A 22873-nucleotide genomic window follows, 5' to 3' on the forward strand; every position below is an offset into this window, starting at 1 on the left:
GTTCTTATCTTTCATGAGACAGTGACACCAGAGCCTGGGAAGTTATATTCACAGCACGTCATGAGGCTGCTAATTTTCCTGCTAAGCTGGTTATGCTTCTCTGCAAGGGTTCAAAGTTACCAAGTTCAAGTTTTCTGTGGCTGTAATAAAATTCTGCTCCAGTGAACAAAAAGAAATATGCATATTAATCAACATGAAGTGGATTTGGTTGAATTTCCTCACATGTCACTACAACTCTGGAGACAGGCAAAGCCTCAGACAGTACCCATGGTTTCCTGAGCAGGATTTGGGGGAACTTGTGTTTCAGGAAGAGAGATACCTATTAATCAGGGGCTCTTAGGTGCAGATCCACTACACAAGTAAGCCTAGGGATTCTGTGGTTTCTGTGCCTCCTTCACAGAGGCATTAGGCCTGTATCTCCGGCCACTTAGGCATGAACCCACAGTGTCCTTGAAAAATCAAGAATGCCTGCATTAGACATTTGAGGATGTTAAGCATTTCTCTCAAATGAGGAATATAATCTATAAACAGATTATTGAACTCTTTCTGAGCATCTGCTGGATATTTTAGGGGAATGTGGATTCTGAGAGTCTGGGAAGCAGATCACTTGCGCTGAACCTATTTTAAGTTTAATTCTGGGCAAGGGAAAGTCTCACTCCAAGCCAAATCCCCATTTAATGACAGCCCACTCTCCCATCTAGTGTGCACCTACATTCCATCCAAAGTTGAAGAACCTGTCAAACAAGTGTACACCTTATTGAGGAAGGAACATATTCATACTATGAATACCTTCAAGATCTAGATAGCTGGTCAGGTGTCTCTCATAGTACATTTGCCTCAGAGCAACATTTGCCTTGAGCTCCTACATGAGAATCTCAGTGTGCACTGCAGAGTGAAGTCTTTCACCCTCCAGGGCTGTGTATTTATGCATCAAGCAGAGATGATAATGAGCAGAGAACAGAGTACCAGGTCCTGAAGAAGCCAAGAGAGAGCCACTCACTTCATAGTGTAGCCGCCGGACCTTGCTCATGGCTGGCAGACTGGACTGTTTCCCACTGATGTTCCGGAACACCTGAAATACCATGAAGCACAGAAACAGGAAGTAGAGGCAGAGGCAGATCCCAGCCACAATGATGAAGGCCATCTGATGGTGTCCAGTAAAGGAAACAGCAGGTTCCTCACACTCAGGGGGCACAAGCACTGCCCCCTGGTCTGTGGGTGATCCTCATTTTATTTCTGGGAATTTAGGATATTTTAAGGGGGATAAAAATATTAAAATCTGGCATTCTAATGAGTGATAGAGGTTTCCTGACACAACAGCTTCAGAGAAGGGAGTATTCAGATGGCTTTCTAAGCCAAGTCAGAAGAGAAGGTGTGCCCTGTTTATTAAAAATATAGAGTCTAATCTAGACCTACTGAATCAGAACCTGCCTTTCAACCAGTTCTCCAGGAAATACTAATGCATCATGATTTGGAAAAACCCTAATAGAGTGGTATTAGTTACTACACACTAATCAGGTGAAAAGACATATTAAAAGCACTGTATGAAGGTCAAATGAAGATGCCCAGGTCCCACACTGGTTGTATGATAGACTCAGACTTCCCAGCTAGGAAACTAAGTGTGAGCATGTTTGGAACCCCCTTGGGCTGTCCTTGCACTTCTAAGAGTGAGACTGAGATGTCCTACAACAGAGGGGAGGGAATAAGTAAGGGCAGCAGGTATAGTAGCAACAGCTACTAGGGCCCCAGGAGTGGGACTGAAGTCCTGAGGTCAAACCAGAGGAGTAGTACAGTTCACAATCTTCTGTCACCACAGAAAATCTTCTCAAATGGGATGAAACTGAAGGATAGGTGGTGAAGGTTGGGAACGGGGACAATATACTTTGAGACCCATTGGAGAGATTGAGACCTGCCATTACAGCCAACCTGAGGACCACCAAGGCCTGGGGCAGCATGAGCTGGCTTGGAAGATGGGTGACCTGACTCCAGCTCCTCTCTACTGCACGCTCGAGCTGCCAATAGGTTTCAACAATTTAACAAGCATGAACTCAGCATTCATATTTCACGAAATGGTATACTTAATGCAGATTCTCCTTTCCAATGGCTGCAGTACCCTGGAATAAAGGGGATGTGGTTATTTGCTATAAGACTCGAATTTGTATTTACTTTCCTAAACTTTCACCTTATCAAAATAAAAAGGTTACACTAGAGGACATTATAACTGTTCTGCACATCATGCAGATAACATTTTTTGGTGACAAGGATGGTGGTGGAAGGGTAGAGCTCAACTCTCCCATCCCTAAGGTAATGATACTACCAATTCAGTTTATTCACAAAATCCTTGTGACACTAAAAGGCCCTGGGAGTAGAATTGAAGTCCTCAGGTCAAACCAGAGGTGTAGCACAGTTCACAATCTGTACAGTTGCCAGACAAAGCACATTAATGGGAACGTGGCAAAATATTACCCATCAATAAAGGGTACAATCCCAGTCTTTCTCTCCTCTCCAGAGGAGAATCTTTTTTTTTTTTTCTTTCAGAGCACTAAACATATTATTATTCAGGAGATAAAATATTTAAATCCAGCATCCTTAAAGGGATAAGCTAAGACTGTCACTTCTGCTTCACGAAGATGACTCAGACAGTTTAAGTGAACCAACCAGAAGCCTCAGCACTCTTCTGGAACTAATCACCTTAGCCTTATCTCCACTCCGTCTCAGAAATGAAGAGCAGCAGCTTGGTGTGCCAGCACACCAAGGTCACTGTCAGAAGCCTTGCACACAAGCGACTTCAGAAACCAGCTCTCCCACAGGGGCCCAGAGATGAACCTCTGTGGCTCCAGGGAAAAGCGAGTCACACTTCAGTCTGCAGTAAACAGTGAATAATAGATAATTTAGACAGGCTGCAGTAAGACCTGCCTCTCTGATCCCTTTGCCATGGGGACAGGCACAACCTTCTCCCTTGGCCTGCTCTTGCCGAGCTTGAAAGCAAGTGGTAATTCTTCTCATTATTTGCCTTAATTGTGCTGTTATCATTGGTCTGGGGATCAAAGCTCTGGCCAAGCACATACGCAGAGCATCAACTGAGCCTTGGAAAATGATCTTGGGGACCAGGCGGCTGTGGGAAGAAATAAAACCCTGAGCCCATCAAGGAAGGATACAGCCAGCTCTGTTCCAACATCTGTAGTCCAGATACTGTAGAAGGGATTCGTGAGTTGTACTCCTCTACAAAACAAAAACAAAAAACGAGGTGGAAAGGCAAGACAATTAATAAATACAAAGGCAAGGTGGAACTCTTTTTCAGTTTTGCAGCTGGAAGGGAAAGAGCTGAATTCAGACTTAGAAACCTCATAGAGAGCTTAAAGTGAAACAGTCTAGCGGAATATAATCAGCACAAACATTTTGTAACTCTAAAAGTCCCAGTGCTTTGTTTGGTGGAGGGATACTAGGGATTTGGTACCACCCAGGGGCACTTAAATACTGAGTCACATTCTTAGCCCTTTTAGACAGGGTCTTGCTGAGTTGCTTAGGCCCTTGCTAAGTTGCTGAAGCTGGCTTTGAACTCATGAACCTCCTGCCTCAGTCTCCTGGGCTGCTGGAATTACAGGCGTGTGCCACCAAGTCTGGCTCTAGTCCCAGACTTTCTCTGGGGATATGAATATGTACAATGCTTTCACCCCAGAGGCTTCTCACCACCCTTCTCCCTTTCCAACACTCCTCCTAAAGATGGAGGTGGTCACAGGGATGCACATTCAGCTGAGTCCCACAGGAACCTACTCACCTCTCACACATGTCAAATATGAAGAGGCAGAAAGAGCCAACGGCGATTGGTCCAACTTGCTTCCAATACCCTGCAATGTGATTCCGCTCATGCTGATCCTGAGGGAAAGCAAATTAAGAAAGGAGATAAAGACTGGAGGAGAGCAAAGCAATTCTACAGGTGAGCCAGTCTTTCAGGACAGTCTTGCTGACCACTTGTTGTGCCATCCAGAGCCTCGCTAGGGCTTAGGCATTGGAGAATCAAAACCTGTGTTCTGCAGGGCCTTGCTTCTGTTGGGGAGGCTGGCACAGGGACAGACATTACGCAGCCCTTCCAGGAGGGCTCTGGTGGTAATAAGAAAGAACATATGCTCTGGGAGCACAGAGAAAGGCCTTGGGCCCTGGGAGGGGGGATCTTCTGTGGTCCGACAAAAGAACTCTTGGAATTAAATTCCTCTGTGACTAAAAACCTGTGTTTATGAAGGAGGAGCACTCCCCGGAAGACAAAAGAAAAGCATAAAGGCATTGAGTAGGTTGAGGGAAGAGATCTCTTATGGTTAGAAAACTAGACACATTTTTTTCTCTGACTTCATTAACACCAAGCATGAGTTCTCTTGACAGATACACCAAGACACTAAAAGAAAGAAAATGGGGGAGGGGGATGATGAATGAGAAAAATGGAGAAAGGCAAGACACATCTCAGTCTGCACGCTGGGACACAGTGGGGGCATCTACCTCAGAGCAGCTCATTCTAGAGTTCACCCAGCACTGCCCCCCAGGGGAGTGCTGGCCAGGGCAATGATCTCCCTCTCTTCTCACACTGCTCTCCCAAAGGGCAGCACACTTCAGAGGGTTGATTTTTATGATCAAAACATAATGGAACCTCAAAGTATCTCCTGTACAGGGACACCTGTGTACTGACTCGTGGATGGGGTCCAACTGGCATATGTATGCCTTAGCCACAAGGTAAGGAAGGCACCATTCCTATTTTTATTCATGGTACCTCAATCCCTCTTGAAATATGATTTGACGTCTGTGCAAGGAGGTCAGTATTGCTGGGTCACAGGGGTCACTAGGTCACCTGGACCAACTGCCAGCTGGAGAAAGTCAGATCCTCATTCTTTAGTGGTTAATCTGTTCCTGGGGACAGGACAAGCGCAGCTGAGACCAGAGAATGAGATGCAATACTAATCTTAGAATCTGCATTTTTTCTTCTCCTAAGGTACTCCTATTATCCCATTTAATTCTTATAGAAACCTAGGCAGTAGTAGACCTGAAATCCCATTTTATAGAAGGGGAACCTGAGATTCCATGACTTGCCAAGGCCACTCGCTAGTCACAAGGTGAAGCAGGAATGTGACCCACAGGGTGGACTCCACAGCTCCCACCTGCAACCGCTACCTTATTCTGTCACAGTGGACCAGAGGCTGGGAGGTGGCTGCCAGCTCAGCAGCCCACATGGCCACCGTGGCATAGATGTCTGTCCCTTCCTGGGGCAGGGGGCGGGGGGCACTCTTACCATCATGTGCTCGCCACAGAAGATGATCCAGAAGGAGAGAAGCATTGCGTAGAAGATGCCCTGTCGGATGTCACCAAACAAGAGCATCCAGGTCCAGTCAAACCCAATGGAAAACCACTCCACTGGGATATTGATGAAGGTCATGGAAATCCCCAGGGCAAAGATGACTCTGATGGCAAGAGAGTGTCGGAAAAGCCAGGTTATTCATGGAGGAGGCCGATTTTAAAAAATCTGAAGCTAGTTTTGAGAAGATTTTATATAAAAGTAACTAAAATGCTGCTTATTGGGATGGAAGCCATAGGATGGGTTTCCCAACTCCTCATCCCCAGTCTCCACACTGGATGCAAATGTCCTAAATGGCACTCTGAGAGTCAAAAGGGCCACCCCAGCCTCTCTAGCTAACGGAACCTATCCCCGAACACCTACACTTTATTTTACTACCCACCAGGTTAAGAGTCTCCTATAACGTTTTTTTATCCCTTTGTGTTCTTGAACAGTCTTCATCGACTAACTCCTCTTACCTATTTGGGATATCATTTACTTTGATCATTAAGAACACGCAGGATTGTGATCTCCTCAGCAATGATGGATTATGTAGCATATCTGTTTCAAAAATAAATGACCCCAGACACATAGGAGACATAAATTATTTGGGCTGCTTGGTTAGATTTAATTTTGCCTTTCCCCATCACTCTATTATCTTCCATTTCCCTATTAAAATGTCATCCTTATGTCACTTATTTATTCACACTTTATTCATACCCACGAAATATATACATGGTTATTATGGACTGGGCATAGTGTTAGGGCTGCTGATACGTTGAATAAGAATCTTTTTTTTTTTTTTTAACTCATGGAGATGCATTCAGAGGTGGAGCCAGAAAAAGAGGCAACTGAAACTGAGTATGGTAAGCAACATGGTAGGAGTCAAAACTGCTGCCAGGACTTGTCTCAGGCAGAGACTGAAATTGGGCCAACAGTGATTTGAGATGAGGGAGGTGGAAAAGGTGAGGCCGGGGACAGAAGCTGGGTGGAGAAACAGAGGCCTGGAGGAGCTAAAGTATCCGAGGATCTCCACATAGCCCATCTCAGTCAATAACTAGACACCGAGATCAGAGAAATAAAGAAGGATGAGCTCATGAAGCTACTTGTACACCTCATTAGAGATTTGGAAATTTATCTTGAAGAGGCCAGGAACTCAACCAAAAGTTTCAACAACAGAGTGACATGATTCATTAATTCAATAAAATCTTATTAACCTCCTACGTTCCAGTTTTTATTCTGAGCACTGAGGATACGCTAGTGAAAAAAATTAGCAAGGATCCAGCTCTCATGATACTTGCATTCAGATGGGGTGAAACAGGGAATACGGGAGGAAGAATGTAAGTAAATGACAAATGTGCATTATGAAGAAAAATAAAATTAGGTAAGAGAACAGAAAGTGATGGAGGTGAGATTTTATATAAGGGAGACAAGAGAAAGCCTCTAAGATGAGAAACATCAGAGCAGGTCATGTGGAAAGAAGGAATTGAGCCACAAAGATACCTGGGGAAGGGTATTTCATTCAGATAAAGGGAATAGTAAGTGCAAAGGCCCTGGGGTGAGACCAAGCCAGGCATATTTGAGCACCATCAAGAGGACTAGAAAAAATAGGAGGTAAGATCAGAGGTGGTGAGAGACCAGAACTTTAAGGAGTTTATAACCAGGGCAAAGGAGACGAAAAGCCAGTGGAGAGCTTTGAGAAGAGGAGTGACATGATCTGATTAACACTTAAAAGGGAGCCCTGAGGTTGCAGTGTGAATAGATTATAGGGAGGAAAAGATTGGAAGCAAGGAGAGCAGTCGAGAATACGATTTCCAATATCCAGATGTGAAATCATGGCAGGTTAGTCCGATTTCAATGGTGGCAGTAGACATGGTGAGGTTTCCCAGTGGGCTGATATGGAATGTGAAAAAAATAAAAGAGAATAGAGGGTGATTCCTCCCATTTCACTTGAGGGACTGAAAAAATTGAGTTGCCACTTACTGAAATGGGAAGAGTTGTGTTTGAAATAGGAGGAAATCAAATGTTGTTCTTCCATACATGTTACATCTTCAAGGCAAGGAAAGATGGCTAAATCAATACCTGGGATATTTGGGTCTACCTTCAAGAGAGTCTGAGGTTGAAGACATAAATGAAGAGTCAGAGGGTCGATGAATTTTAAGACTATGAGATTACATGAGATCACCTGGGGAAGAAGCTAGTGAAGGGAAGAGTCCAAGAGTTTGGAAAGATGGGAGGAAATAGTAATGGAGACCAGGTGACAGTTGACAAAGCACAGCAGCTAAGAGAAGGGTGGAGGAGGCTGGGTGAAGGGAGTGATCCACCATGTCAAATGCTGGTGATCAGTCAAGGACAGTGAGGATTGAAAAATGACATTTGGATTTTTTTTTTTTTTGGATTAAACTCAGGAGCACTTAATCACTGAGCCACATCCCAGGACCTTTTTTTAAAAACATATTTTATTTAGAGACAGGGTCTCACTGAATTGCTTAGGGTCTCTCTAAATTCCTGAGGCTGACTTTGAACTCAAGATCCCCCGGCCTCAGCCTCCCCGAGCTGCTGGGATGACAGGCGTGCACCACGGCACGTGGCATGACCTTTGGATTTGTAATGTGGGGATCACTAATGAGCCAAAGAAAAGCAGTTTGCATGAAGTGGTGGGAACAAATCCAGACTGAAATGGGCTCATTCCAGAAAAGTAGAAGCAATATATGGACAAGAAAGTTGAGGATTCCTGATTTAGAGAAGAGCCAAAAAATGGTATGGTGGCTTCAGAGGAAAGTGGGGAAAGGTAGAGTTTTGTCAAATAATGGGAGATGGTGGAGCATATTTTTATATTAATGTAAATGGAAGAGAGAAAAGAATACATCTGCAAGAGCATCACACTACTGTGGAGGACAGGGGTTCGGCGTAGGAGCCTAGCAGCTCCTCCACATGAAAGAGAGAGGTATCTGATTCTGGTCACAGGAATGAAGAGCAAAGACAGAAATGTGAGAGAGGTAGAGCCCCTAGGATTTAATACTTTGCATTTGCAACGTGAAAGAGCAAATGGAGCCCAGGATGACTACTGTTCAAATCACTCTCCCCACAGCGGCTGCCTGACCTGGACCCCAGTGAGAACTGCAGCCTAGAAATCTCGGGAAGCCAGTGTTCCTTAAAAGTGTTCAGCTCTTACTTTTCCAGAAGCACTGGGGGTCTGGACATCATGGTGATCCTCCTCCAATACCACACCATGATGATGAAGATGCTGGGCGTCAGGAAGGTCTTCATGGCGAACCACACCTTGGTGAAGCCTCCATTTTGGTGGATTCCCTAGACAAGACGGATTTTCAAGGTGAATATATCTTAGTTCTCTCTCTTTCTCTCTCTCTTTTTTTTAACCATCAAATGCATTTTGGGGACAGATGAGTGGAAAAGTTTTTCTGCTGAACTTTTAAGATCAAAAGTATTCATATTCACAGCATGTACTGCCCTCCTAACCCTCTGACCCCTCCTCAAGCACTGTAGAACTATATACTAAAAAGGATAAAAATGGGCCATGCTTTGCTGAGGGAATGATTAAGAATCATTTCATTGACATGTTGGAGATATCCCACATGTCCAATAAGTTGAGATTGATAAAAATGCATTCAGATAAACCTCTGCAATGGAATGCTAAGCAGTATTGCAAAGTAGATTTATACTATATTCACAATATACTATTAAATGAAGAGGAAAAAAAAGCAAGAAACAAGAGTCAGTTAAGTGTGATCTCATTCTTTTACAAGGGAAGGATTTATATAAAATGTGCTCTATGTGTGTGAGTGGGGGAGTGTACATAGAAGAGACAACCTTGAAGGAAATACATCAAAACCTCATAGTGATTATTTCTCCAGATGGTGGGATATTATAGGTGATTATTATGCACTTCTGTGTCCTGTACACTGATTTCTACATTAGATATGTATCTCTTTTATAACAGTTTTAGGTTTTTTTAAAAAAATGTCCTCCTTACTCCAGGTGCTACTATTTCCATGATTAAAGACATAAACTGGAAAAGAACCTAAAACACCACTTGGGCTTGGAACATGAGACATGTTAATTTTTTTTTCTTTTTTTGCTTTTATCTTGGTGGTGTTCAAAATGAGATCACGATCACATAATCATGATTTTATAACCATTATAATGATCTTAAGTGATCTGAAGCCCACTTAAAATCCTAAGTGGGCACAATAATTACATTGTTTTCCATTTCTGTAATCTCTCACACAAATCAATTTACTTCATGATCTCTGCCATTACAGGTATGCTATTATTCCCATTTCTCAGGTGAGACAACAGAGACAAGTGCAGTGTAGAGATGCCAAGAGTGAGATGGAGTTCCCTTCCTCTGCCCCACCACGCACCCAAGAATTGGTGGTGTTCTTGGCCAGTGTTTTAGTGCCCCACCTGTTGGATCAATTACATTCACTCACCACCAACCGAATATCCTTTATCTCTCCAATCCCGACGTTGATTTTCTTCTTCTCATTCACAGGCAGCCGGATGTTTAGGAGGTAATACTTGTGAGCCACAGACCCAATTTCCATGAATGGCAGGACGTCACACTCATAGTACCGGCCCTCATGCTCTGGGGTCTGAGGAAGAGCAGAGGGTTTGAGGCAGGTCATTAGTTCCGAAGGACCGTGTTTAAATTCTCATACATGGGCCTTGCATCACCAGTTTTAAAAAGCACATATTTTAAAGTATACACTAGAGATGCAAATTAGCAGGGAACACTGGAGTCAAGGTTTCTACCCAGCTACCCCCACCTCAAAAATAAATATATCAGTCACATTTATGGTAGAACCAAACATTTCAGGTAAAAAGCAGCAAACTCTTCACACCTTTCTCAGCTCTTCAATCCTTGGTAGAGTCTCGCATCAGATCACTCTGAGGGTCTACCAAAGGCTAAGAGAGCTTTTCATTTGTGCCACATCATGGGAGACCTCTGAGGCTCTGGGGGACAGTCCACTCTTTAAACATTCTGGAAGAAGCCCTTGCTGAAGTCCATTACACTATTTATTATTTTTATGGTGAAGCACAAGAAGCTGAAAATATCTTTTTTTTTTTTTTTTTTTTTTTTTTTATTGATCTGAGAGGAAAAGAAGTAACCCAAAGAGCTTGTGGGATCTGGGGAAGACAGAAAGTCTAGAAAGGTAATAATGAGATTAGTTTGCTAGTGATGGCCACTCAGAATTTCCTCCCTCCCAAGCTTCCTGACAGACTAAGAGGCAAGATGGTAGAAGGGAGCTGAAATTTTAAAAGAAAATAAGTCTGGTTTCTGGAAAAGACTTCTTGGACTTTCTGGGCAGCAATTTAAGAGAGGACTGCATGGCAGACGGTGTGGTGTTGGGATTTCAGGAACAGGGCACAGCTTGCTTTTGAAAACTAAATTCTGCGCTACCTCTCCAGGCTCCCGGTTATGTGTGCCTGGAGAGATGGGGGAGTAGGGACCAAACGTGGGTGTGTAGAGGCAGGAGCTTCCGCAGGCAGGGACTGTCCCCTGGGTAAGGCAGAAGAAGGTCTGCCATCAACACTGGATTTATGTGCCAGCTTCCGTGTTTGCTTAGCACTTCCTGATCAAGGAAGTGCTACAGGGGAGACCTACTTTGTCATTCCTAAACCTGAGTTAATTCACAGGACCTCCAAAATCTGTCATAAAATTTCAGAGCAAAGGATCCACTTGAAAGTGGAAGGAAGAAGATAGTAAGGAGTTTATAATCAGGCATGTGAAGGGCTCTGCCCTTCTGTGATCTTGGTGGGTTCCTCACCAGACAGTCAGAACTTAGAGCATAAGAAACAGGCAGGGACCCAGGCCACTCGTGGCCCATGTGGAGGGACAGCAGGCAAATACCCGCTTCTTCTTCCCTTCTCTACCCATTGCAGACATCACTAATCATTCATGATAATCAAACTTCTAAGGTGTGGGGGACTCTTATTAATAAGACACTACCAATTGATTTAAATTGACAGATGAGATTAAGGAAAAAAATACAATAACTAAGTTCTGTGGAAAGAATTTTGCTTCTATTTCAAACTTTGGATGATTCTCCCTACATAGATGGTATTTCCCTCCCCTCTAAGGCTTTCTCGAATACTTACAAATCAGGCAAGAATTAGGGCTCTGTTGGAACTACTAAAAATACATTATATGGGCTCTAATTCAGCCTTAGATTAAGCTGCATTAAGGAAGCTGATTACCCTCTGTGGTAACAGCAAGAGGACAGTTTTCTGATGTGTCTCCAGTCAGGGTCTTATTTTATTTATAGAAATTAAGAATTTGAGGAGGAAGGTAACAAAACATATTTAGTATGATACCATTTGATGTGTGTCTTGACCATGGTCTCCAAAGTACTAGCAGAATTGGGCTGAGGACCCAGGGTGTTCAAGCCCAGTCACGCCATGTTGCCGCCTCTGGTTCTGATGGGGAAGACACTTGAGTGTGGCAGAAAGAAAAAAAAAATGCCTGCCTTGGTGAGACCCAGATGCAGGCACTGTGCTCTGATGGGGACAGTGCTAAGCTGTAGGCCAGGGGGCTCCAATTCTAGTCCCGACCTTATCCCTGGCTGGGTACCCTGGGACACCCCACCTCATTTGGCCTCACTTTTCTCCAGGTAAAGCAAGAAATTCAAATAAGATGATCTCTGGGATCACTGATTCCCTGCTGAGGGTCTCTGGGTATCAGTAATTCCCTGTTACTACAGAGAGGGCAACATTACCACCCATGAGACAAATTTACTCAAGTTCAGTCAGACTATAACATCTGGGCTTCTGGGAGCTGGTCTGCCTACCTATATTGGAGACAGATTCACTGTGTCCTGTTAGGGCTTTTCTTTTCACACTGAAGTTCTGTTTCTGCCAGTATTTAGGGCATTTAAGAAAAAAAAAGATTCCTCTTTCTCCCTCTCCCTCTCCTTCCTCTACCCCTTCAGTTCTCCCCTAGCTCCAGCATGAGACTGGCTAATTAGGACAAATTACAGCAGGTGGCAACTTGACTTTTTTTTTTTTTAAACTTCACAATCCACAAGGGACTGAAAAGCTTTAAAGCAATTTCTCATTTAATCTTCAGACTCAAGACTAAATTTCACTGCAATCAAAAAGCATGGATTTGATGATTCATTTCCTTCACACCTTTCAAGGTTTAATATCTTTCTCGAAAGGGATCAACACAGCCTAAAGATAATTAAGCAACTGTCATTAAGAAGCGGTAGCAGGGAAACACCCCTCCCCCTCCCAGCGTGTAAGGAAAGTGAGAAATGACATTTCCCTTTTCTGAGGATGAAATTCCATATCCAAAGCCCTCTGGCTTATATTCAACCTGTCTCTCCTCAGAAAGATGCAATCGACTTGCAAGGACAGTGAGAAAGGTTTTAATTAATTTCCTCCATTGCATACAAAGATCCAAAAATTTTAGCTATTCCTCTTGCTAGCTTCCTCTGGGTTCTCTCTCGTCATCTTTTACCTATCAATTGCCCCCAGGGCCTTTTCAGAACAATTCCAGATGGCTGTTTTTGTGTGTGTGTGTGTGTGGGGGGGGGGATCTCCATATTTGGTGTTTAGCAGAGCCCTTGGTCCTATCACCTGAGATTTTGATTCAGGAGATGCTATGATCTGACTGACCCTTCTAACACTCAAGCTGAAATTTAATTGTTGTAGGATGTTTGGGAGGTAATTAGGTCTACAGGGCTCTATCCTCATGCATGGGTCAATTGTGGGAATGGGTTAGGTATTAGGTTGATCCTCTCGTTTTGGGCCCATTTTACCCCCTCTCTGTATCTCACATATGTTTACCTGTCTTCTGCCATATTTTGGTGCAGCACAAAAGACTTTGCCAGACATCTGTGCCATGCCCATGGACTTCCCAGCCTCCAGAACTGTGAGTCAAATAAACTCCTCTTGTTCATAATTTACCCAGTCTGTTATGCTCTGCTATTAGCAGAAAATATCCTCAAACAGTAGTTTTGAGGTGTGGCCTGGGAATCTACATTTCTGACAGGCTTGCACTTGATATGGATACTATTGGTACTCAATTGGCACTGTGTGTAGCTCTAATCTATGAAACTTGGAGGAGGAAGACTTTGTAAAAGCAAAGTTAGGAAAAGCCACTGTTAGGAAAGGAGAAGGATTAAAAGATTAAAAGTGGAGGAGGTATTTACAAAGCTATCCAAGTCTTTCAGGAGCAGCTGATTTGAAGATTTCAAGTGAGAAAAGACATAACCAAGAATGTGCTTCAGTGCCAAGTTTGGCCTCTGCTGTGCTTCATGCACAAAGAAAAGGTCAACATTGTTCACCTGAGGAGACATCAGAGCTCACTGGGCTGTTGATGCCCTTGAGGAATAAGAATAACGGTAACTCTTTGTGGAGACTTTCAAAAGTGAGAGGGTGGGGGAGGAGGAGACCTCAGGGCAGCACTTGACATTTGAAAAGGTCCCCAGCTAATTCTACTTTGGTCCTTAAACCATTGAGCCCCACTGTCTTTTGGTGCTTACTGAGTCAACACCTGATAAGGAATCTAAGATCTTTGTCCACAAGAAAAGGTCTCCCTACTCTCCATGTAGGACAATAATTTCTTTCCATGAGTGGTTGGATTTTTCTGGAAGCACTAGAGAAGGGGGATTCCTAAAGAAGGGTCAGATGACCAGGAGTTCTTAATGAAACTGAATTTACCCCCTTGGGTCCTTTGTCTGTGGTGTCCTATGGGACTGTTGATCTTCATACCTGCACATTAGCTGTGGTGGCACACAGGTGCATAAAAAACTATGTGGTAGACACCAGTACTGTTGCAATATGAACAGAATCTCACCCCCTGAAATAATTGAGCCACATTCTTCAAACCCTTTCAGCTATGTTCCAAAGAACCAGTTGTTTTATTGGAAGTATTTCAGGGAAACAACTAAAGCCTTTCAAACAGACATTCCTTCTGTTCTTTTCTCCTTTGTAAGGACATGAAATATCTACATTGCCCTTCTCTCTAAAAAAACAAAGACTAATGGTTAACCTTTGTGGTTCAAGCTTGCTAAAAAAAATGATGGACACATCTGTGCCGTGTAAGCAAATATTTCCCTATACTTGGAGACTGAAGAGAAAGAAACTCCATCAACTTAGACATCAAGGTGTCTCACCTTGGGGGAGGTGAAGGTGCATTTGAGTTTCCGTGGCACTCTCTCATGGGCCATTTCAGTCCATTCAGCAAACATGTCATCACGGTATGCCAGGGACACATCCATGGAAACTTCTGCATTTTCTCCTACAAGTGAAAGGATGCACAATTCAGAAATGGCTTTTGGAAGAATAGTTTGAAAATACTTAAAAAAAATTCTTACAGGCTCTGCCATGAAAACTGACAAGACCAAAGAGCTATGTTAGGTTCCTATCAAATTCCAAAACTGAAGACCTAAAAGTCATAGGATTAAATTCTAAGTAGGATTTTGTGTGTCCCCACTCTTCCAAAGTCAAGGGCTGCCACTTAAATGCTTCTAGAGAAAGGGGCCTCAGGCTTTCTGAGACAGTTCCAATAGTGAGATTATGACTCACAGTCAGAATTCATCCTTCTGTAACTTGTACTACTAGGGCTAAGTGTGCTCCTAGGAGCCATATGGAAGGTGAGGTTCTTCCTTCTTCCATAAAGAGTGCCTTAGGTATTTGAAACCCACACCTCATCTGCCTGTGTTTTCTCTCCTCTCTGAAAAACATGACCAAGATTTTCAATCACCCTGCTTTGGTTTGCGTGTGGGTTGAGTACGTCCCCCAAAGAACACCTGGTGTGACAGTGCTGAGGTGGTGGGGCCTTAAAGAGGTGGGGCCTAGAGGAAGGTCATTAGGTAATGGGGGCTTCCACCCTCAAGAATGGATTAATGTTGGTCTTACAGAGTGGTTTAAATCTTGCAGAAGTTTTAGTTCCCTTAAGAACAAGTTGTTATAAAAAGGAGGGCCTGGGCCCTCCCCAGCCTCTTGATTCCTGACTCATCAAGGGATCTCCTGTCGCACGCACTCTCCCACCCCATGATGACATGCTGACAGCCCCATCTCGTCAAGTAGGCAGAGTCTCTCACTAGAGGCTGAACAGGTGGGGCCATCCAACCTTGAACTTCCAAAACTGTGAGTCAAATAAGCCTCTTTCTTTATTTGTTATAGCAACAGAAAAGGGACGGAGATCCACCCTGAGTCATGACTTATGTCCTTTCAGTGCTCTCCTCTGGACACACATTGGTCTGAAAGGTCCTTATTAAAACTATACCCAAGAGGCTCTCAAATACAGGATCTGCTATTTATCTAATATTCAAAACCCCTTCTTTGTACTGTGGACAAAGTTAATGTAGAAGACAAAGGGTCTTTTCAAATTTAAGGACTTATACATGGACAGAAATATACTAATGAGCACATAATTAAAAATCAATGCTCAAATACTTCCATATCAGTAAGGACGGTGAATGGGTTTACCTCACTACTCTTCATTAAGGAGAGTAGATTAGTAAGAATTTCATCTATCCATTTTGTCTATTTTTTACTATGTTGAGCAAGTTCAAAAACAGAGAGGACTTAATAAGAGAAAAATAGAACGAAAACAAAGCACAAGCCACATTTCTAAAATGAGTAAGCCAGCTTCTACTGGGGTTAAGAAACTGGGATCAATTCTTGGCTCTGACTATTCAGCCTTTAAGCCAGTCTCCACTTCTGGACTCCTGGACTCCATATCTGTAAAGTAATAGTAATACCCCACACCTCTAGGGTTGAATAAGAACTAAAGGAGATCAAGTTGGTGGAAGTGCTGAATGCTGCATGGTAAGCAGTAGGTGCTTAATAAATGTTTGCTGAACTTGAACACATACAAGTCACAAGGGCAACAGATAAAAATAACTGCTATCTGGAAAATTCGGGTTTTCCTATGAACTGGTCTAGCGTGGCTGGAAGCTGAATCATTTCAATGATTTTATAGATGAGAAATAGATGAAGTAGGGTTTCCTAACAGCCAAAGCCTAAACTGCCACAGAGGGAATATTCTGGAAAAGTGTGCCAACATGTGTGAAGGAGCCCCAAGTCATTCAGAATTTGCAAGTGCTTGGGCTGCGGAAGGCGAGTGACAACAGGGTGGCTGAGGGAAGGCCCCCATACAGAACAGCTGAGCCCTTGGTTCACCTTCATCTTCTCATCTCTGCACAGACCAAGAAGAGACTGGGCTTCAGGATGCCAGGCAGTGTAGGGACCTGGGCAAGAGTAAGAGTCTGTATAAGAAACAGTGACCCCCAAATTGGCAAAAAGCAGTGCTCAGAGTTTGGATATGCCCTTGGCTAGGGACCAGACTGGTTTCAACTGCTCCCTGCTTAGCAGCCTCAGTGATCAACAGGAAGAATTGGTCGGAGCTCCCCTCGGAGAGTCAAATACTAGGAAGGTACAAGCTCCTCACTTCTGACACCAGGATTAGGAACTGGGAACTTTGGAGATGTTGAAGGGGCACTGGGAGAACCACTGGACTGGAGTACAGATCTAAAAGGCTGCAGAAGTTATCCGCTCCCATGGGCTTCAGCAGCAGTCCTCATAGAGTGCTCAGTGAGACAGTGGGATTTCATAAGAACAGTATGGGTCGTAGACACAGTCAGGATGGGTCCTTAATCTGGGTCCTGCCCTTTGAAGGGTTCTGCCTCTGTGTGGTTTTCTTCATCTGCGCCCTTCCTCACAGGATGCAGGGCTGGGAGGCTGGGGTGTCTGTACACAAGCAACAGGCCCCTCTCTGTGGGGTGGAGCCAGGGGGAAGAAAAGGGCCCAGGGTCCCACACTTCTAGTCAGTCACATTTTGATATAGAATTCCAAGGACTCCAAGAATCCCAAATGCAAACTTGGCCTTCTAGTTCATCATGAAGGTAAATCGGAGAATGGAACATGTTGGCCTGATTTATCACTTTTAAATATTTAGACATATGCTGGACAGCCTTCTCTGACACTCGCAAGAGTGGGCCCCGCAAATGTCGCTGGGGTCTGCTTAGGTCTCAGGGAGAGAGAAAAGAAGAAGGCCACATAGGCTTACTTCCTGACCTGGCCCCAGCTCCAACAATTAGTCTAATCTGTTGAGGATTCTCAAAGAAAAAACAAAAAATTTTAAACACTATTTTAATGTACAATTACTTTATATTAAGCCCCAGTGGCTTCTGGGATTTCATTTAAATTACTTCATTCAATTTTCCTAATAACTCTATGATATGGGCATGGTTATGTTCTTTTAATTAATAAGTAAGGTGAGGTTCTCAGATATTAAGTAACTTGCATAGAGTCGCACTGCTGCTGGCCATACGGACAGGCCCATTCAGAACTGCCTCAAAAGACAACCCATCCATCATTTCAGTCACCCCCCCCTTTTTTTTTTTGCAATAAGAGTATCCACAATGGTTGACTTGTTTGACTACAGAAACTGTTTTACTGTCTGTATGTACTCTATAACATCAGGTTGTATGCATTGAATATATACAATAAATTTATTATTAAAGAGACAGTCATCATTTTTGTATCACTAACTTGTGATAAAATCCCCTCAAATCAGTCTTGAAATAAAAATATTTAGAGTCTTTAATAAGAACAGTAGCTTCCAATGTCAGGTGCTAACACGTCTGAACTCCCTCCTTCAGTCTCACCTCCACCCTTTAAGCAGGAGGTTATATAAATTGCCCAAGTACACATGGCTAGTAAATGGAAGAGGCTGGACTTCCACTTCCATCTGGATCACTCCAGAGCCCCACTGCCCTCCAGTACCTTTGCTAGTAGAAAATAGTAACATTCAAAAGAAACGAAAGAGCTGAATGAAGCACACTTTCTAGAAGAGCCACTCAACTCCAACCCAACACAGGTCAGAAATAGGCAGCATTCATGAGAGGCAGCAAAGAAAGCTGGAAATCGAGTCTAGAATCCTCCAGTGGTGCTAACCTTTCCATAAAGGGCCAGAAAATGATGACATGATCCAAAGAGCTCCGAGCTGGAGGACAGGAAGGACGGAACTCCTGAAGTGCTCTGCCCCAAACGAGGCACGAGGTCATAGGCAGACTTCTGAGTGGGAGGGGTCCCTGACAGAGGAGGCAGCTGCCATCAGTTAGCTTTCTGTCAACAACTGTCAGATACCAGGCAGTCTTACCAGATCTTCTCATTTTTTAAAAGAGAGGCCAGAAATTCAGATTTTTATGAAATATCTTCTAATTTTTTATTGTCAATAATTCACTAAAAATAAAATGAAACAAATCTCTGCATAGGTGATCTCAGGGTCACTCTGGGGAGGAGACATCAAGATCTCTTCAGGCTCCCCTCAACATCACCATTTTTTTCTCCCATTTACCTCTCAGGTAAAGATCCCTCTAAAGCTTCCTACGACTGTCCAGTGAATTTCTGGAATGTTCTGCCTGATCCTCACTCACCATCTATGCACTCCCTGTGTCATCTTGGGTACAGGCATTATTAGTTTCTGTGTGAGGAATGGAAGCCAGAACTCAGAAAGCCCTCACCTAGGAACACCCCCCTCCAGTTTTCCCAGAATCCCATGGTCTCAGAGCCTTCTGACATCTTTCATGGTGCACAGTAAAAATAGAAATAGAGTAAGAACACCCTGTTCCAGTGACCCTCCTGTCTCCCTCACTGGCCTGTATGGTATCATCCCTGGATGGACACTCAGGTTTCTTCCCCATTAGAACAGGAAACTAGGACTTACTGTCTAGGATTGTGTGATCATTAAATTAATTATTGCATGAAAATTGCTTTGACTAGTAATGAAAACATCAAAGGTTAGGGTTTTGTTTGTTTGTTTTTCTGGTACTGGGAATTGGACTCTGGTGTGCTCTACCACTAAGCTACATCCCCAGCTCTTTTTATTTTTATTGTGAGACTGGGTCTAAGGCTGGCCTGGAACTTGACTCAGCCTCCCAAGCAGCTGGGATTATAGGCAAGAGCCACCATGCCCAACTGTGGTTGTCATTTTATCAGAAAATGAGACTTTTATACCTATCTTTCACTCAAAATAGTAGCCAGATTTCAGCAACAGAAGTTCCCACTATGAATTCAAACCTGGATCAAAAAAAAAAAAAAAAAAAAAAAAAAACCTCAGAAACAGGAAAAACAATGGGCAGAGAAACCCAGCAAAGCTTTGTAGTCGGCTGCCTCAATCATTTTCTCTTCTGCTTCTGATGGACTTGGAAATAAGTTCATCTTTAATGACTACATTGCAAGTAATAAAACACCAGTTTCATGACTTCTGGGATACTGTGTGGGCAATACTTCCCCCTCACACCCTCTAGAGATAATGAAGGCCATGGATCCAATTTGAATTCCCTGAGAGAATCACAGAAAGACCAGGGCTACATCTGGCACCTAGAGAACCTTCCCTATAAAATAAGGACACCAGTTATACCAGTTCCATGGGATAAAGGTGGAAGGTATCGCAGAAGGCACTTATGGATTTGCAAATCCATGATTTTCCACATACCAGACCTGTAGTTTTGGTATCTAAGTCCTAGGTCGTATGGGCTGGGTAAGCTTCACCTATCTCAAATGGCTTTGGAGACATATTTTGTTTGGTGGAAAATTTGTTCAGAATACTAGGAAGGGAAGTGTGGAAGGGCACTGTGGTTCACTACATTTACTATTTCCATCCTGTTATGGGGGCGGCACTCTGACCTGAGGAAACCTGCACTCCAGGATTCTGTAGGAGCAGACGCAGCCCACAGTGTCATTGCAGGCAGAAAGATCCACGTTTTTCCATACTGGGAATCATCAACTACCCAGTGTCCTTAGGGGGTCGCTACTAATTTCACGGCCTCGCCCCGCCTGAGCAAATGGAAAGTCAGAGAGAAGAATAAGACCTTCATATAAGAAAAAAGTGGTAGGAGAACAAACAGCTAGAAAGGAGACTAGGCATCCCTGAGAAACCTAGGGCAGCTGCTTAATGTAAACACATGGTCCATGGAGTGGGGAGTGGGGAGGGAAGGTGACTGGTGGCCTCAATGCAAGTCCCCAGAGTGCTCCTTACTTATGCTCCATACCCTCTCCATGTCTGTAGTAGGTATTAAGCAGCCAGGACAGTACAAAGAGCAAAAGTTTTGAGGCAAACAGAGTTAGTTTTGAATTCTATGTTTGTATCTGAACTAGGTTGGATACGTCTTAGTTTCCAACTTTGCAAGAAATAGAAATAGAAATAGAGGAACCAACCCTCTAAGGCTGTTGACCACCTGGCACGTAGCAAGTTCTTAAAAATACAAGGGCCCTTTCTGGCCAGTCCCAGAATGGGTATATTGTTGAGCAATTAAGTGAAAATAAAGTGGGGAAAGAGGAGGACAAATTATATTAGAATAGAGATAAAGAATTTTTTTATGGTTGTGAGAAGCTGTTAGATTACCAGCAAAATCTTGACTTTCCTGGTCCCTTGCCCTGGGAAAAAAATTAAAGAGGTTTCAAAAAGGTTCATGTGCATTCCCACATTACATAGGGGAGCTGCCAGTCACAGAGTTTGTTTGGCTAACTTCAGAAGGAGGCCTCACAGACCAGCCTCCTCCTGTCCTCCAGCAGACATATAATCTGGGGTTATTTATGCAGCATTCCTTCCCCAATCAAAAACTCTCTGACCTGGCTTGTATTTTCTTGACACTTTCAATTAAGAAAATAACAAAACCAACCCTGTCCTGTATCCAAGGTTAGGTCTGGCCAAAATGGCCTCAGCTAATTATAAATTTGGCCCTGGCTATGTTCTTAAGATGCCCTACAGGCCTGGGTGTGAGCAGTTAAACCAATGAATGAGTGCAATTATTTCACAAACCAGCCTAATAGTTTAGTTCATACTACCTCTCTCATCTTTCTCCATCATGACAAGCATTTGCATTGTGGAGAAATATTTTCCATGTATACAAAGACATGTCTCTAAGCATCATCCAGTTCTCTTGTTATGTTCTGTTGCATTATCTCCTAGTTGAAGTCAGCTCTCTGTCAATGAAACATGACTAGGGACAAAGGAAAACATTGTTCATATCAGGTCCTTTGCAAAATGATAGCACTTCTCAACTAGAAAACATCAACTCATCCATATTGTAACCAAGACTACTACTGCATCAAGGCTGCACAACTGGAAAGGGTAACTGGAACATCATTTGTTCTATAACCAAATGAATATGGAAAAGCTACACCTGTTTGTGTTTATGAGGTTGTCGGTTAGATCTTTTCTCTGCTGACTCCACACACCTACCCAGAAGGACACCCATCTCCTCCTGGGATTCAAATCTCCCTCTCCAGTCCAGATTTCCCCTCCTGAGTTTTAAATCCATATGTTCACTTCCCACTGATATCTCCTTTCCCATGATTCATAAAGCCATACCTCCCATTTGGGTCAATTCTCTCTGCTAGATGGCTTTCCGATTGATCTCCTTTCTCTTCACCAACATTCCCATTGTTCAGGCCACCATCATGTGCAGTCTTGAGGACTAAAACGCTTTCCCATTCCTAATTTTCACAATGACATGAGAAAGCTGATTTCCAAAATATCATCAACAACTTTATATTGTCCTTGATCTAAAGTGGAAACTGCTTAAATGGCATAATAGGCTAAGGTATGGAAGCTGTTTAGCACCTTAGTTTCATCAAATCCTATGAGATTTTTCCTCTCCTTTCACTCAGGCTGTCCACCTCAAATACAGCTTCCATCCCCTCCAGCCTTGGAAGATGGCAAGAACTTACCTCCGGAGAGAGCCAGCCAACCTGGGGTTGCAGCCACCTTGGTGCCTTGCAACACTGGGCAAGTCACTGAACTTTTCTATCTAAAATTGGAGGTAATGGTAAAGCCCATCACTGAGAGCTATGAGGAATAATCACAGTCACGTATGCCAAGCACTCTGCAGAGGCCTGCCATACAATAAATACTCAGTAAATGCTGGCTGTTATTTCATGTTTATACCTGAGGTTACGGCAATTGTTGCATTCAGGGTCTTCACTAGCACATCAGAGTTTTAAAAGGTGTCTCCCTTTGGGGGGCTGAGGCAGTAGTTCAGTGGTAGAGTACCTGCCTAGCACCTAGGAGGCACTGGGTTCAATCCTCAGCACCACATAAAAATAAATAAAAATATTGTGTCCATCTACAACCAAAAAATATTTTTTAAAAAAGGTGTTCCCCTTCGAAAGAATGAATAAGACTTCTCTGGGACTGCAGATAGTGCAAGGTATCCCCACAAGTCTAACTCCTGCCCATCTTCTAGAATTCTGTGCAGATTCATTCCTGCCTTTTCTTACCCATCAAAACTCAAAGCAGTTCCCCTCCTCTTGCTCCAACAGTGCTGTTTGCCCAGAATTGTACCACTTATCCTTCTTCAGTGTACCTACCTATTTATTTGCATCTCTGTCCTACATACCTCCCACAGATTGGAGGATGCTGACCTCCAGGGACTGCCTCAGTCTTGTTCATAGTTATATCTCCCATGTCTTCATAAGAGATACTCATTAAGTATTTACGAAATTAATGAACAACATTCTTTCTTTTTTTTTTTAAGAATAGTGGGCAGTTTGAGAAACTGGGGCTTTTTTTAA

General features: G+C 43.4%; 1 protein-coding gene across 1 annotated transcript in view; it reads right to left on the minus strand.

Annotated features, from left to right (window-relative positions):
- Wls (Wnt ligand secretion mediator) overlaps positions 1-22873 on the minus strand; it is a 102703-nt gene that overhangs the window by 25327 nt on the left and 54503 nt on the right. The window contains exons 3-9 of the mRNA XM_015490494.2: positions 14461-14585; positions 9772-9933; positions 8493-8629; positions 5276-5444; positions 3779-3876; positions 3159-3222; positions 1001-1144 (exon numbers count right to left, since the gene is read on the minus strand). Of these exons, the coding sequence (XP_015345980.1) occupies positions 1001-1144; positions 3159-3222; positions 3779-3876; positions 5276-5444; positions 8493-8629; positions 9772-9933; positions 14461-14585 (899 nt within the window). The remainder of the gene's footprint in view (positions 1-1000; positions 1145-3158; positions 3223-3778; positions 3877-5275; positions 5445-8492; positions 8630-9771; positions 9934-14460; positions 14586-22873) is intronic.

Source organism: Marmota marmota, unplaced genomic scaffold (genome assembly GCF_001458135.2).
Source record: "Marmota marmota marmota unplaced genomic scaffold, marMar, whole genome shotgun sequence".
NCBI classification, from domain to species: domain Eukaryota; kingdom Metazoa; phylum Chordata; class Mammalia; order Rodentia; family Sciuridae; genus Marmota; species Marmota marmota.